Here is a 15,900-nt window from a genome sequence, read left to right as displayed (position 1 = left end):
GGAATTCTCTACAGACCAGGCTGGTCTTGAACTCAGAGATCCACCTGCCTCTGCCTCCCAAGTGCTGGGATTAAAGGCGTGTGATTTGTGTCCCTAGGGGGAGATTCCCCTGGAAAGAACTAATTTCCTTTGCAAGTGGTGGGTGGGGGAGGGGGACGTGCATCACAAATATAAATTTCTCTCCACTCATAAAGCAGACGACAACATTGCTGTTCTCTATTTTTATTATTTTTCAATTTTCCCAACACATGAACTATAGCTCATTTTGAGATTTCTTTTTTCAGTGCACTTCACAGCAAAAATGAAAAGGGAATCATTAAAATGGTTGTACACAAACCAATTCTTTTAATTTACAATTTGCTGAAAAAAAAATCATTGTTGCTGTTTTCATCCTTTTAACCCTTCTAAAGAAAGAGGTTCTCAGAGCACAGCCACAGCCGCCTGGCTCGGCGGCTGAGTGACAGGTGTGCGCTCCTTCCGCACACCAGCTGGAAGACCACGGGCAGGAGCAGGGTAAGGCACCACTCTGGGACAGTGAAGGGAGCTTGCAGTAACGGCCAGCACCACGAGGGGGCGCTCAGCAAACACTCAAATGAAACCATAATTAGCACTACTCTGTTCATGGCCGGCAATTCTTCAACCCCACTAAAATATCAATAAAAACCCAATTTCTACCTGAGTGCACATTCCTGCCTCTATCTCACTTTCCTCAGCTTCTAGATTTCCTTGGAAATGGAATAAACCCTACTTTGCGTGCACTCAGTCACGGACATAATTGAATTACTGACAGACATGAACAGGCTTTAGTTTTAACTTTTGAGTGAACAGAGGTCAGATAAAGCAAACTTACTCAGGAGAGCACATAATACTGAATACGAACCTACAAATGAGAAGAGGTACGGAAAAAGTAACAGCTTTGTTTTTTAGTATTTGCTATTTTTTTTAATGCCTTAGTTCTTGAGAAAGGCCAAAATCTCATATTGACATGAACATATTTTAAAAAATTGTCTCTTAAGTGTAATATTTAATAAAACTAGGTATTGAAAAATGTTCTGAAATTTTTCAAGTCAATGTTGTTTTCAAGTATATTAAAATGCTTAGAAGAAAAAATTCCTCCATGGTTACAATTCTAATTATAAATACCCTTTTAAAAGAGAGTTCCAACAGAGCAAGTGATGGGCTTCATCGGGCGCAGGCACAGCCTCCGAAGGAAGAGGCCTTGGGATGTGAACACTGACTTCAGGCACAATGGCGCGATCCACTTGTAGGTCCCGCTATTCTCCCTCTTGGTCTGGAAGAGCAGTGAGGACTTCAGTGTGGACTCTGCAAGGGACCTGACTTTTCACTACAAAGGAACCAGAGTCGCTGAGTTCTCACTGCTGTCCTCTGCCGCCCCGCACAAACAGGGGCTCGAGCAGATATAAGATGACACACGTACTGGGGGGTGGAAGGCTCTAAGATGGTATTGCTCACGTTGGTGAACAGGCTGCCGAGAGGCCCATCACGTGTCCTGAACACTTTGGTCTTGCTGCGGGGTGATGAGCTCGAGTAGGTACATTCGTGTTCAGCTAGTTTCAGGCTGTGCAATTAGGAGGCAGGTCACTCAGTGCAACGACTTGTCTGAGAGGGCTTGGGGATACAGGAGACCCTCATTTGGTCCAGTCTCAGAAAGCATGTGTCACTCTGCTGGCTGTGATGGAATTCCTTTCCAGAGGGGTTTGTGATAAACCCAGCCATCTCCCTGAAACAAGTAAGTAAAAGGGATTAAAGCAGCATCCTGCCAGCATCTCAAGGCAGAAACCCAGCCAGGAGCAACAGCAAAATGAGGATCCCCGATACAACCCCAGACCATGCCTGCAGCTTAGGGGGACACCACGGTTTGAATGTGAATGGTTCCCCCACAGGCTGATGGTGTGCTGAGGTTGAGGAGCCTTTTAGAAGTAACATCTCACTGGAGGCCGTGGGCTGCTGGGGGACTTGGGACTGTGGGGATTTTGTCCAGCTCTACTTCCTATTGACCTGATTGCCAAGGTGACACAACCAGCCTTCCTGAGCTCCCAGCAGGCCCCTGCCTGACACCAAAACAGACTACAGCCCTGAATCCACCCCCCCTCCTTAGTGTCAGGGATTCTGTCAGAGGCAAGGAAAGGAACCGTGCTGTGTGGAAACACCGTTCCTGACTCTTACACATGTAATTCTGCAGACGTCACCTGTACAATTCTTCCATTTGCCAAGATGCTGCAGACCAAGCCCCACAGAACACAGGTAGCAGGCAAGCACAAGGAAATGTTCATGAAGTGCAGACCAGAGAGCAGAGGGAGGGGAGAGCTATGGCAGCGATGCAGAAGAGCAGACTGCGGCAGACAGAGCAGGATGTGGCCACAGGTCGGGGTAATGAGGACAGCAGGCCTAGGTTTAGAGGGCTAGGGAACTCAGGCTGGAATTCTGCCTCTATCCCTACGTCTCCTTCAATCTATTCATAATTCATAATATCCTGTAACAATCAGGACTGTCTTCATAAGCCTTGTCTTTGATCACAGGGCCCTGTTTAAACAACAAATCCTGAGGACCACAATGAAAATCTACTGAACTTAACCCCCCCCCCCCCACACACACACACAGGGTTTCTCTGTAGCTTTGGAGACTGGCCTGGAACTCCCTACCTCCCAAGAGCTGGGATTAAAGGTGTGCACCACCACCAGGCTCATTCACCCATTCTTCACACTGCCTTATTCCTAGAAACCCCTACTTGTTACACCAAATGCAGAACTGAGTTTATTCTTTGTCCTTGACTCCAACTGTTTATTATGGGATCTCCCTTCACGTCAATATATCAACCACTAGCCGGGTGATGGTGGCGCACGCCTTTAATCCCAGCACTCAGGACAGGCTCCTAAGCCACAGAGAAACCCTGTCTCAAAAAAAAAAAAAAAAAAAAAAAAAAGATATCAACCACTAGGCTGTTCATTCCTGAAGTCATCTGGTCTATAGATCTCAGCACTTACACTGCTCTCATCATTTTATGAGATTTTATCATTTATGTATATTATTATATACTATAAACATATATATTTAATCAATTTATGATGTGCTATCCAATCACCTTACTCTATGGACAAAAACCACAGGCTTTGAGCTCCTGGTGAGTGGCACACAGCTATAATCCTAGCACTTGCCGACTGAGGTAGGAGGGAGGACTGAGTGAGTCTAGTGGAAAGGAGATAGAAGCCATGAGAAGCCAAAGTTCTCATACAATATTTATGAAGCGCCTATGATATGCTAAGTGCTGTGGACGCCACCCCAGGAATCCCTGCAGCGAAGAGCCTGCATGAACACCGAGGCTCACAACCCATGACTGGCAACCACCCTCAGCCTTACTGGTTCCCTGCAGTGCTTCTCACCTGGGATCACACATTACCATCCAGTCACACACAGAGCAAGGGCAGGCAAGAACAGCACACACCTCTACCCTGTCTGTTACACGAATGTCAAGGCTAGCACATGCAAAGGGACAAAGGGACCCAGATCTAAGCTTGCATTTCTAAACTATGATTCTAGGGGCAGTTACAAAGAACATCTAGGTGGAACAAACCCATTATTTCAGTAGACATCACAGTGTGTGGGGATAGGGGGTTGCCAAGAGGGTTGAACAGTGAAAATCACTTGCTGTTCTTGCCCAGGTTTGGTATCTAGACCGCACATGGGTGGTTCATAACTGTGACTCCAGGTCAAGGAGATCTGACACCCTCTTCCGGCTTCCTCATGTACCGTATGTGTACATATGTGGTGCACATGTACACATGCACATCAACACGCATACACATAAATCTCAAAAAAAATAAGGTAGGCTCTCAGTATTACATATAAATTATAAATGAGGGAGAGGTGGCTCAGAGGTTAAGAGCACTGACTGCTCTTTCAGAGGTCCTGAGTTCAATTCCCAGTAACCACATGGTGGCTCACAACCTTCTGTAATGAGATCTGGTGTCCTCTTCTGGTGTACAGGCATGCATGGAGGTAGAATGTTGTATACATACTAAAATAAATCTTTATAAAAAATTATAAATGAGATGTTTACTTGTGGTGGTGATTTGAAGCTCACAGGGCATGGCACTGTTAGGAGGTGTGGCCTTGCTGGACTAGGTTGGGGAGGAAGTGTTGCTCTCTTTGTGCTGCCTTTAGATCCGGTTGCAGAACTCTCAGCTACCTCTGCAGCACCATGTCTGCCTGCATGATGCCATACTTCTTGCCTCAAATGATAATGCACTAAACCTCTGTACTGTGAGCAGCCACAATTAAATGCTTTCTTCTAGAAGAGTTTGCTGTGGTTATGGTGTCTCTTCACAGCAAGAGAAAACCTAAGACACCTGTCCTGCTAGCAGCAAGAATGTCAGGGTGCTACTGGGCGTGGTGGCGCATGCTTTAAACCAAGTAGTTGGGAGGCAGAGGCGGGCCGACCTCTGTGAGTTCTAGGCTGACCTGGTTGACATGGAGTTCCAGGCCAGGTAGGGTACACAGTGAAACCCTGTCTCAAAAAGAAAGGGGAGAAGAATGAAAGAATGAAACAGGGCTACCCTTCAAATCCTGTTAATGCCATGTATGACAAGCGGAGCTCCTGTGCAGTCCAGAGCTAGTTTTTAACAACAGACAGATCTGTTCCTGTCATACCCATTTCTTTAACCCAAAGTTACCTGGGAGTAATTCTGAATAGCAATTACAAATGTATATTTGTTCATAGAAAAATATAGAGATGGAGCTGGGCAGTGGTGGCTCACACATTTAATCCCAGCACTTAGGAGGCAAAAATATGCAGATCTCTGAGTTCAAGGCCAGCCTGGTCTACAAAGTGAGTTCCAGGACAGCCAGAGCTGTTGTACAGAGAAACCCTGTCTTGAAAAACACCAAAAGTAAATAATGAATAACAAATAAATAATGAAAAAAGAGAGGTGGGGACTGGTTAGAGAGTAAAGGCACTTGCCACTTAACCTGGCAACCTTCCAACATGGTAAAAGGAAAAAATCAACTTCAGTCACATTCTTCTCCTACCTCTGTATTAGCACATGTGAAATCTATCCACCAGAAAAAAAAACCCAAAAAAACAAAAACAAAAACGGGGGGGTGGGGGGGATGTAAAAATGTTCTATTTGTTATTCCTATCAAAAAAAGTTGGTAAAAGAAAAAGTATAGGTGCTATTAAAATGAATTATGGATTAAAAAAGCTTTTATTATTACTGTATGTGCATGTGTGAGTACCAGTCACGGGTGTGCAACAAGGCACACATGGAGGTCAGAGGACAACCTTCGGGAGCTGTTTCTCCTCCATGGCATGTCCCACAGTCAAACTTAGTCAGCATCATGCACCATTTCCTACTGAGTTATCTCACAGTCTCTATGTGTACCTATCTGTGCCTAGGTGAGTTTATGTGTACTGTGTGTGCAGGTGTTTGAGGGTCTCCTGCAGCAGGAGTTACTGAGAACTGATCCCAGGTCATCTGCAAGGGTAGCAAATGCTCTTAAATACCGAATTAAACTCTGAATTATGGATTGCTTTGCTTTTTGCTTTCCAAGACAGGGTTTCTGGTGTCTAACAGCTCTGGCTGTCTAGCAACTAGCTGTGTAGACCAGGCTGGCCTTGAACTCACAGAGATCCACCTGCCTTTGCCGAGTGCTGGGATCAAAGGCATTAAAGGCATGCGCCACCACAGCCCGGCCCTGAATTCTGGATTTGTGAGGGCAAAGATGACAGTGAGGTGGCTTTTCAGATTTCTTCTTCTGAGGAGCATTAGTTTTCTGAGGAAGACTACTGCCAAGAAAGGTGTTCTTCATCTCAGTGTTAGTTAGCAGCCACCCTTCTCTGAGCCACCGATAACAACGAATGCTTTAGGTTGCTGCAGCTGGAATCTATCTAAACATCACTTAGTTCAACTGCAAGTCAGTGGCTCAAGATCTACGAAAGCCATGGGTTTTACATGTTGCAGCAGGCCAGCAACACACTGTTATGTTCTGACTCTGTGTTTTTGATTGTTATACAGTATCTTCTGATGTTATTTCCAAGACTTGCTTGGTGGTAATTTGGGTGCTAGCTAAGTACTTAGCTTTTGGTTCTGGTGACCAAACCCAGAGTTTTCAAAATGCCAAACAAATACAATACTGCTAAGATATTCTTCTAGTCCCTGATAAAAATTTCTATGTAGCAAGCCCCATTTACTGTGAAGAAACTTATAAGACACCTTTTATTTTCCTTCTCTATGTTAAACACCCTACATTAACCACTTTGCAACCCCCGCATGGCCAATGAAATTTCTTTTATTTTTATTTTTATTTTTTTTGATTTTTCGAGACAGGGTTTCTTTGTAGCTTTGGTTCCTGTCCTGGAACTAGCTCTTGTAGACCAGGCTGGCCTCGAACTCACAGAGATCCGCTTGTCTCTGCCTCCCGAGTGCTGGGATTAAAGGCGTGCGCCACCACCGCCCGCTCCAATGAAATTTCTTGTGCTATGCTAGAACTGAACAGAGCTGAGGATGTGACGTAAAGGGTTGTCAACTTATCCTACTCTTCCTATTACTGACTAGGCTAGCATTTAATTTGTGGCCCATTTTAGTCTCCAAATATATTTTATCTGATCTCTAGGAAAGCTATATTACTTGAACAAACTGTGGAAAGTGCATGAGAAAGTTCCCCATTAAGCTAGACCATGCCTGAGTGTGTATGTGTGTGCATGTGTGTGTGCTATGTACATGAGGGTGGGGGCTAGATTTCAAAAGTGGGTTATCTTCCTCAGGCATTCTCATTTTTTACACTTTAAAAATTACATTTAATTAATTAATTAATTTTGTGTATATGTGTGGAGGTCAACTTGGAGGAGACAGGTCTCTTCTTCTACCATGTAGACCATGGTGATCAAATTCAGATCACTGGGGTTGGTGGCAAGCGCCTTACCCATGAGCCACCTTGCTGGCCAACTACTTTTATTTTTTGAGGCAGGGTCTCTCACTGAGGCTGGAGCTCTCTGATTCACTATGTCTCTGCCTCCCCAGCACTGAATTACAGCCCTTTGTGTGAGTTCCGGGGATCTGAACTCAGGTTCTCCCACTTATACAGCGAGGGCTTTACTGCTTGGCCATCTCCCAGCCCCTAGATAGACTACTTTGAACATAAAGCTGTGCAGCAGCTAGTGACTCAACAATAAACAGGGAAGGCAGAGTCCCGCAGTAATGCACACAGAACATACCTCTTTAATAAAATACTTGGTTGTCCAGGGTGTGCCTGTTTCAGTCCGATGTCTTTCTTCAGTTCTCTGCCGTTCTTCCAAGGCACGTTTGTGCTCTGTGGCCTTGTCAATTTCAGATTCCCTCAGAGAATCTGTTACATCTTTCCATAATCGTCTACAATTAAAAATGGCCTATTTTACAAATAGTCTTTTAAAAGAGGATAATTTAAAAGTCACAATAATTTCCTTTTTCTCTTTTTTAGTAATTCTGATCGCAGCTTCCCCTTCCAACTCTCTTCCCAGCATGCCCCCGCCCAAATAATTTCTAACATTTACATTTTTCTAAATCATTTGCAGCTCTGAGTGGAGAGCACAGACAGGGCCTCTGTTGTGAGGCCCAGATTGCCACAGCAGCGGATGGGGTTTAAATTGAGAAGCTCAACTAAGAAGCATTTTCAAGTTTCCTAAACACAACTATTCTGTTTTTAGGAAACTTTCAGAAAGTAACAAATAACATGAGATATCTTTACAAGACTGAAATGCAGGAGGTTGAGCTATGGCTTGCCCACGCCTGTGGTGTGCCTTCAGTTCCCAGCTCCACATAACACTGGGCATGGCATGGGCATCCTGTAATCCTAGTGCTTAGGAGGCAGACGCAGGAGAGCGAGTTCAAGGTTATCCTAGGCTGTACAGAGAGTTCATGGCTAGCCTGAGGTACAAAGAACCCCCACAGCCCAAAGAGAAGACAAATAATCCAATAGAAAAGAAATAAAAAAAAAAACATGCTTTGTGAAAGATGCTACTTCCTCATTAATTTGAGATTGACATATGAGCACCATATTGGTCGCTGGGAACTATAAATTACGGCCACGAGCGCTTCATCCCTATCAGAACAGAGTAGAGACAGACACTGGGGATATGGAGAAACTGGAAGTGGAAGGGGTCTAAAAGAAAAATCAATGAAACCAAAAGATGGTTGAACATAATTAAACTTTAATCATACTGACCATGGGGAGGAAAATTACAGTATGAAGAATAAGTCCTGGGGCTGGAATGATGGCTCAGTGGTTAAGAGCACTAGCTACTCTTCCAGAGGTCCTAGGTTCAATTCCCAGAACCCACATGGCAGCTCACAACTGTCTGTAACTCCAGTTCCACGGTACTCAAAACCCTCAAGCAAAAAAGATGCCAATCCACATGAATACTTAAAAAAAAAAGAAAAAAGAAACTGGGCAGCGATGGCGCACACCTTTAATCCCAGCACTTTGGAGGCAGAGGCAGGCGGATCTCTGTGAATTTGAGGTCAGCCTGATCACAGAGTGAGTTTCAGCACACCCAAGGCTACACAGAAAAACCCTGCCTTGGAAGAAAAAAAAAAAAACAAGAAAGAAAGAAGAAAAGAAGAGTCTGGGGCATCACTATATATCCTATAGGAGGGAAGGTAGTACCATTAACTGCAAATAAATTGATAACTAGTCAAACTATTTTTTTTTTTTTTTTAGTTTTTAGAGACAGGGTTTTTCTTGTGTAACCCTGGCTGTCCTGGAACTAGCTCTGTAGGCCAGGCTGACCTAGAACTCAGAAAGGTCTACCTGCCTCTGCCTCCTGAGTATTGGGATTAAAAGTGTGCACCACCACCATACTGTGTGTAAATGAGAATATGTTAATGAAGTTGAAGCGATTCAGATCTTTGATACTATGTGAAAACCTGGCCAGCGCTACTTTACCTCTGAAATCTGTTATTGGCGGAGGGAGCTGACAGTATGCTGTGGGGTCAGAGGGACAACCTTGTGGGGTTGGTGCTTTCCTTCTACCTTTTACATGGGTTCTGAGATTGAATTTACGCTGTCAGCCATGTGAGGCAAGTACCTTTACCCTCAGAACCATCTCGCCAGCCAGGTAACCAACTGGTAGTTTTCAAGGTTAGTTTTAATGTAGGAGACAAAAACTTGCCAATTGTTTTTCATACATAAAATGTCATAGCTAGCAAGGGGTTTTAAAGTTAAATAAATCAGACCAACACTTTCATTTAATAGATGGCAAAGCTGATATAAACTGCAGTAACTTAGTGAAGGGCTTAGCTAGACTAGGCGTGAGGGTGACACACCTGGACTCGAAGGGATCCTGCTTCTCCAGAGGCCTCACTCTCTTCCTCGTCACGGCCAGCTTAGTCAGGTCCACGCACTTGGTCTCGCCATTGCTGTAGGTGAACTCCAGAACACTGTTCCACTCCCCCTGTACTCTGCACACCACAGTGTTGGAAACGTTGTGCTTCACTTCAGCTGTGACGCTACAGCGGGGAGAGCAAAGGTGTCCTCAGAACTCACAACTTTAAATTAGCTAGAGACCACATTTCAACTGCCAGTCCCTGGGCCAGTGAAGACCAATCCTGTTCCAGATCCCTAGGGCTGTTCAGCCGCATCAGTTTTAGTCTTCAGAAAGAATATTAGCAACCAGACTGGACTTCATTAGCACAAACGGATAGTCACGTCTAGCATGTTCATTACAGTATAAAAATATGCTAGCACTATAATCTAGCTCTCTCTCACTGGCCCATCTGCCCAAAACATCTCAAGTTCTAGAGATCAACCACCCATATTTATTAATTTGTGATTTTCTTTCCTAAACAGGGTTTCTCCATGTAGCCCTGGCTGTCCTAGAACTTGTTCTATATACCAGGCTAGCCTCAAACTCACAGAGATCTACCTGCCTCTGCCTCTGGGATTGAAGGTGTGAGTCACCATGCCTAGCACAAAAATCACAATTTTAAATTCAATACAAAACTTGAATAAGTCATTAATAGTTAGAAAAAATATGAAATACAATTAAAATTCTAAGTTCACTGGCTAAAGCAGAAAAGTGAGGAGTGGTGATCTATGGAAGCACATGGAGTTCGTAGAAAGTAGTAACGTGAATGGCGGCACCTGGACGCCAGCGGACAGCGGTGCAGATGCAGCTTAGGTGGAAGGCACAAAGAAAAACGTCAAACATGTTTAATGAAGTGTGTTTCCTGTAGAATAAAGTTGAGGTAAGTTCAAAACTCAGGGAATAGCAGGCAGGTTAAAGTCTAATGACTGTCCAGAGCCTGTGATTTATTTGGGTCCAAAAGAAAACTTGGGAGACCCAAGGCATCACAAGGAATGTGGTAGCATTAGCTGTGTGTACACAAGGCAGGAAACCAGGAAGGAAGTGAGCTGCAAACTCAGAGCTCAAGGCAAACTCAGAGCTCAAGGCAGGTGGGTAGAGAGTCCAATAACAAAGGGTCTGTGGGCCAGATCTTGGGAGCCTAGGTTTAGATGGTTTAGAGGGAAGAACAAACATTCAAAATGCAAATCAGATGTAACTGCTAACTGTAGTTCACAGGACACAAAGAACATAGCTACACGTCCACTTGGTTATAGGAGTGGGAACTCTTAAATTGTATTTCAAACCATTTGAATAAACAAAATTGTATTGCAAAGGGCTCCTTAGAAGTCAGACAAAATGTCTGTTTAGGGGTCACTACATTATTTCTCAAAAAATTTTTTAGATTTATTTATTTTATGTGCATGGGTATTCTGTCTGCATATATGTGATTAGCATTTACATGTCTGGTGCCTGCAGAGGTCAAAAGAAGGTCTTGGATCCCCTGGGACTGGAGTTACACGTGGTTGTGAGCTGCCATGAGGGTGCTGGAAACTGAACCTGATTCCTGTGCAAGAGCACTAAGTACTCTTAACCACTGAGCTATCTCTGTAAAGGTCTGTTCTGTCCCTTTAAGAGACAAGCTCCACCCACTCCCCCCCTTCTGCTGAGGCTAGAGTGATCCTTCCTTCTGCTACCAGCCTGTGCTCTCTCTGCCCTGTTTCTCTTTGGAAGAGGCAGCTGCTGCTGTGCCCCCCCCCCCCTTACTAAATAGACTATATCCAAACTCACTCTGCATGGTGTGCCTATCTGTCTTGCACCTGCCTGGGACCCACAGAGGCTTGCGACATTGGCATACTTTTAGATGAAAGGCCAGACCATCTCTTCATAGTTACTTAACTTGGTCACTGTACTATAAAGGCAGTCAGAGAACATAAGGAAATTAAAGGACACAACTGTGTTCTGCTCTACCTTTCTCTAGTCTAATTCAAGAATGTCCACACTATCTTTTCATCTAACTCACTGTACATGTCAACGTGGCTACCTCTGACATGCCTGTCCTCTGTGCTGTACACATCTACATATACATTTACCCAGTGTCTGCTAGCAGCACTGTTGTGTACCCATACACAAATGATGAAGTGTGTGGTGTTAGGGAGACACAGGCCTTGTGCATGCTGGTAAATGTTTTACCTCTGAGCTACATCCCCAACCCTATCCAGAAAATCTATTTGTGATAGGCAAAAGTTAGAAACGATATAAACAGCTGTCAAAATTAAAATGCATTGTAAAGGCTAAAGAGATGGCTCAGAGGTGAAGGGCACTTGCTGTTCTCAAAAGGGAACCATTTTGGTGCTCAGCATCCACATCGAGGGGGCTCATAGTTGCCTGTTACTCCAGTTCTGTGGAGGCCCCAAAAGGCCTTATTGACCAAAGGTCAGGAGACTGGTTTCTAGTTCCTTCAAGGTTACTGTGCTTCTACAGAAAGACCAAGATAAATCCAGACCTCCCCAGCAGGAAGAAAATAGCCAAAAATCCAAGCAGGAAGAGAAGAATCAGAAATCTAGGATTAGCCGGTTCAGTGACTGTGTTTCAGGAACTAGCTGAAGATAAAGTTAGATTGTAATCTTGAGAATAATCTTGAGAAACAGGGAGTTGTCCCCTTGTGATTTTAGGAACTAGCTGATTATGACCTTGAGTCTTCTTGAGAGGCAGGGAGTTGTCCCCCTGTGACTTTCTGTGACACCCTCCCTGCCCCTTTTGGATTATTGGGCTGTGGTTTCTTCCTATAAAAACCCCTTCTCCAGGTCACTCGGGGTCGAACTCTCCCTGTGTGGGTTATGAGTCTCGGCCCCAGTGCACTGGTTCCCGTCTCACCTCATCAATTAAAGCCTCGTGTAATTGCAGCAAGGATGGTCTCTCGGGAGTTACTGGGGGGGTGGGGGTTATCCCAAGACTTGAGTGAGAGTCTCCCCACATGGGGGTCTTTCACAATCTCAAAGGTTCTACCTAGTAGTAAAGCAGCGAGTTCTGCTCTCTCAAGGTTAAGGTCAACAGGTGTGGCTAATTGCCAGACCCCCTGCACCTGAAATAAGGAAGTAGTTTGTTCCTACCTCAAAGCAGAGTCTAAGGATCCGACTAAGGTCTAGTTCCCTTTATGGAAATAACTTGAGATTCCACCCAGGGAGTGGTTGCCTACAGAGTATTTTGGTCTAAGGCGTGGGTGTGACTTGGTGACTTGTTTTGTTCCAGCAACAGAATGTTTAGCTAGGAATGTAGCCGAATTGGTAGGTTCATTTCCTTGTATCCTGTAAAGGCAGTCTTTTGTCTTACTTTTAACTTTTGGGGTCAGGGCTATTTTAAGCAGTTGGAAATTAAACACGAGCGAATTCCCTCTTGATACTAGCCAATATCTTTCTCCCTTTTATTATTTTCATTCGGGTCTTCATATTCTTTTTTTTTTTTTTTTTTTTTTGATTTTCAAGACAGGGTTTTAGCTGGGCGGTGGTAGCGCACGCCTTTAATCCCAGGAGGCAGAAGCAGGCGGATCTCTGTGAGTTCGAGGCCAGCCTGGTCTACAGAGCTAGTTCCAGGACAGGCTCCAAAGCTACAGAGAAACCCTGTCTCGAAAAACTAAAAAAAGGAAAAAAAAAAAAAAAAAACTGCACAGAGATACAGGCCTTGATAAGGAGAAAAATACCCTGCAAGTATACAAGGAGAAATCTCTAAAAACCTAGAACTGAACAAAATAAGTAGGATATAAAAGATAACATAGTGTATGCAGGCTTTAAAACTAATGTGTGGTATTAGAAATCAGCACAGTGGTTCCCAGGGTGGCAGTAGTTAGCCCAGGAGAGGAGGGAAATAAACTATCAATCAAAGAAAGTCCTCTGGGATGTTAGGGATCTGCCATAGTGAGGTAAAGACCTCTGAATATTCATGACTTGGTATATTCTTGTATGGATACTATTTTTAAAATAAAGAGTTTATAGGAAAACTACCCCACACTTCCAGAACAGTTGTCAAAGGTTAAGAAAAGAGTAGGCAACCTCAAGATCCTACTGGAAAACTTGTTTTGCCCGATGATCCGGAAGAGAGCTGCAGGGGCTGGCCTGCGGGAGGACACAGCAGCTGACTCCACAGAGGACCAGCACCTAGACACATCTTCCACTTGTGTTACGTTTAGACATATGTTCACCCTAGCTTGTAATAGGCTTCCTTCACTGAGCTTTGACTCTGATTCTGAATTCCTTTGGTCTGAACTGTGCCACAGACCACAAACAATTCTAGTTTCTATGCCGTTAGCAACTTTATAGGGAAATAGGAAAACAACACATGAGTTAGTATGGTGGCATCACTGCTGTTTTACAGCAAGGTCGGATATCTAGAGTGCTTTCTTTCCTTTTTTGTGTGTGTCCGTCTGTCTGTGTGTGGTTGTTAACTGGTGGTGGCACACGTCTGTTAGTTCAAGGAAAGCCTCAACTACAACCAAGTTCCAGGACAGCAGGGCTGTTACACAGGGAAATCCTGTCTTGAAATACAAACCCAAACCAAAACTGTGTGTACTTGCACATGTCTGCCTGTGTGTGTATGCGTAAGACCAAGACTGTTGTTAGGAATCTTTTTCCATTGCTTTTCCACCTTATCCTTTGAGGCAGTCTCTTAATCTGAGTCAGAGCTCTAGCTAGCTTGCTATGGGGATCCCCTCACTTTGTCTTCTAAGGCTAGAGAGTCACGGGAAAGCCACCAAATACACCAACAAATCTGAACTCCAGACATCCTGCCTGTGCGGTGAACGCTGCTAACAGTTTTGTGCATTCTCTCTCTCTCTCTCTCTCTCTCTCTCTCTCTCTCTCTCTCTCTCTCTCTCTCTCTCTCTCTCTCTCTCACACACACACACACCCGCCTTAGTCTCCTCTACAGAAGACAAAGCAGGAAAAGAACAAGGAGTTCTAGTACAAGATTAAAGAGCAGAGCGGGACCCAGACACCTTCAAGTTCTTACCGGTGCAGTTTGCCACCATAAAACGGCTTAGTGTGAAAAGTGATGCTGGCTGAGTATCCCGTCTTTGTACAGTTGACGCTGACTTTGCCACCTAGTTCTACCCAAGGAACAGTAAGAATGGACCGGGCGTACGCACACGGCAGTGAAAATGTGTATTCCTCTCCATGTTCCAGCAGACTAAGGACACCTGAATGTAAAAGCATGATGGTGGTTAACGTCTCTTCCAAGAAACAGTTTTCTTCTCCTGTCTACTACTAATAATAAACATCATTTTTTTTTTTTTTTTTTTGGTTTTTCGAGACAGGGTTTCTTTGTGGCTTTGGAGCCTGTCCTGGAACTAGCTCTGTAGACCAGGCTAATAAACATCATTTTTATATTCATTTATTGAATTCATTTGGCAGCATTTCTAGATGATACTGACTCAGGGTCCCTTTCATTGTGACCTTCCTGTTCCTCTGGGTTTGTGCGACCTGTAATTGTTACAGTGCAAGCAGTCTAAATGTCCCACCAATGCTCCTAAAAATAAAATAAAGCCCTGGGGCTGCGGAGGGAGCTCTGTTGTGCAGATTCATGCTAAGACTTGGTCACCAGCAGCAGCTTGGCAGCCACTCAGAGTATGATGAGAAAGTGTTCATTATTCTAGTCTACACGTGTGAAAGACCAGATATAATCTTTTCATCAAGAACAAAGAGCATGCCACGTTTTATTTACCAAATTCAGAAGCTATAAGAGATGTAAGAGGTCTAAGTGGTGATTTTCAAACAAATATTCTATTGGGGGATTCTATATCAATGATATTATATCAAAGTAGCAAAAACATAAAAAGGGATTAATAGCCGGGCGATGGTGGCGCACGCCTTTAATCCCAGCACTCGGAGGCAGAGGCAGGCAGATCTCCGTGAGTTCGAGGCCAGCCTGGTCTACAAGAGCTAGTTCCAGGACAGGAACCAAAAGCTACGGAGAAACCCTGTCTCGAAAATCAAAAAAACAAAAAAAACAACAACAAAAAAAGGGATTAATAATAGTGAGTAATTGATCTGCATGATAAACTAAGCATACCCAAGCTACATTAGTACCTTCAATTTTTACCTATTACACTTCATTTATTGTGAGTGTGCGTCTGTATGTGCACATGAAGGTCAGAGACAATCTTGGCTGTGATTCCTTAGCTGTCATTCACCTTCAGTTTTGGAGACAGGGTCTCTTACTAGCCTAGACCTCATCATGGATGCACAGGTGGCTGGTCCGTGAGTCTAGATCCACTTGTCCTTACCTCTCCAGGAATGGGACCACACACTAGGTGCCTTATTCTTCTTATGAGTTAGAATAAACATTTAAAATTTTAGAATTATCAAAAACAAATGGAATTAGTTGTGGCGGCACACTTCATTAATCCTGGCACTTAAGAGGCAGAGGCAGATAGATCTCTGTGAATTTGGGGCAACTTGGTCTTCATAGCGAGTAGCAAGTCAGTCAGAGCTACATAGAGATTCTGACTCAATCTGATTTTAATAAATATAGGGAAAGTAAGACTCATGGAATCCTAAAACCTAAGCAATTAA

At 44.1% G+C, this 15,900-nt stretch overlaps 1 protein-coding gene across 1 annotated transcript in view; it reads right to left on the bottom strand.

Moving 5' to 3' along the window:
- Positions 1–206: 206 nt before the first annotated feature.
- Positions 207–15,900, bottom strand: part of Osbpl11 (oxysterol binding protein like 11) — a 61,766-nt gene continuing 46,072 nt past the window's right edge. Inside the window, exons 9-12 of the mRNA XM_050159837.1 lie at positions 14,339–14,525; positions 9,318–9,500; positions 7,232–7,385; positions 207–1,741 (exon numbers count right to left, since the gene is read on the bottom strand). Of these exons, the coding sequence (XP_050015794.1) occupies positions 1,679–1,741; positions 7,232–7,385; positions 9,318–9,500; positions 14,339–14,525 (587 nt within the window). The 3' untranslated portion in view covers positions 207–1,678. The remainder of the gene's footprint in view (positions 1,742–7,231; positions 7,386–9,317; positions 9,501–14,338; positions 14,526–15,900) is intronic.

The sequence above is a fragment of the Alexandromys fortis genome, unplaced genomic scaffold, assembly GCF_014885135.2.
Source record: "Alexandromys fortis isolate MF-2015 unplaced genomic scaffold, M_Fortis_MF-2015_v1.1 scaffold_119, whole genome shotgun sequence".
In the NCBI taxonomy this organism is placed as follows: Eukaryota; Metazoa; Chordata; class Mammalia; order Rodentia; family Cricetidae; genus Alexandromys; species Alexandromys fortis.
This window is presented reverse-complemented; position numbering and strand designations above follow the sequence as displayed.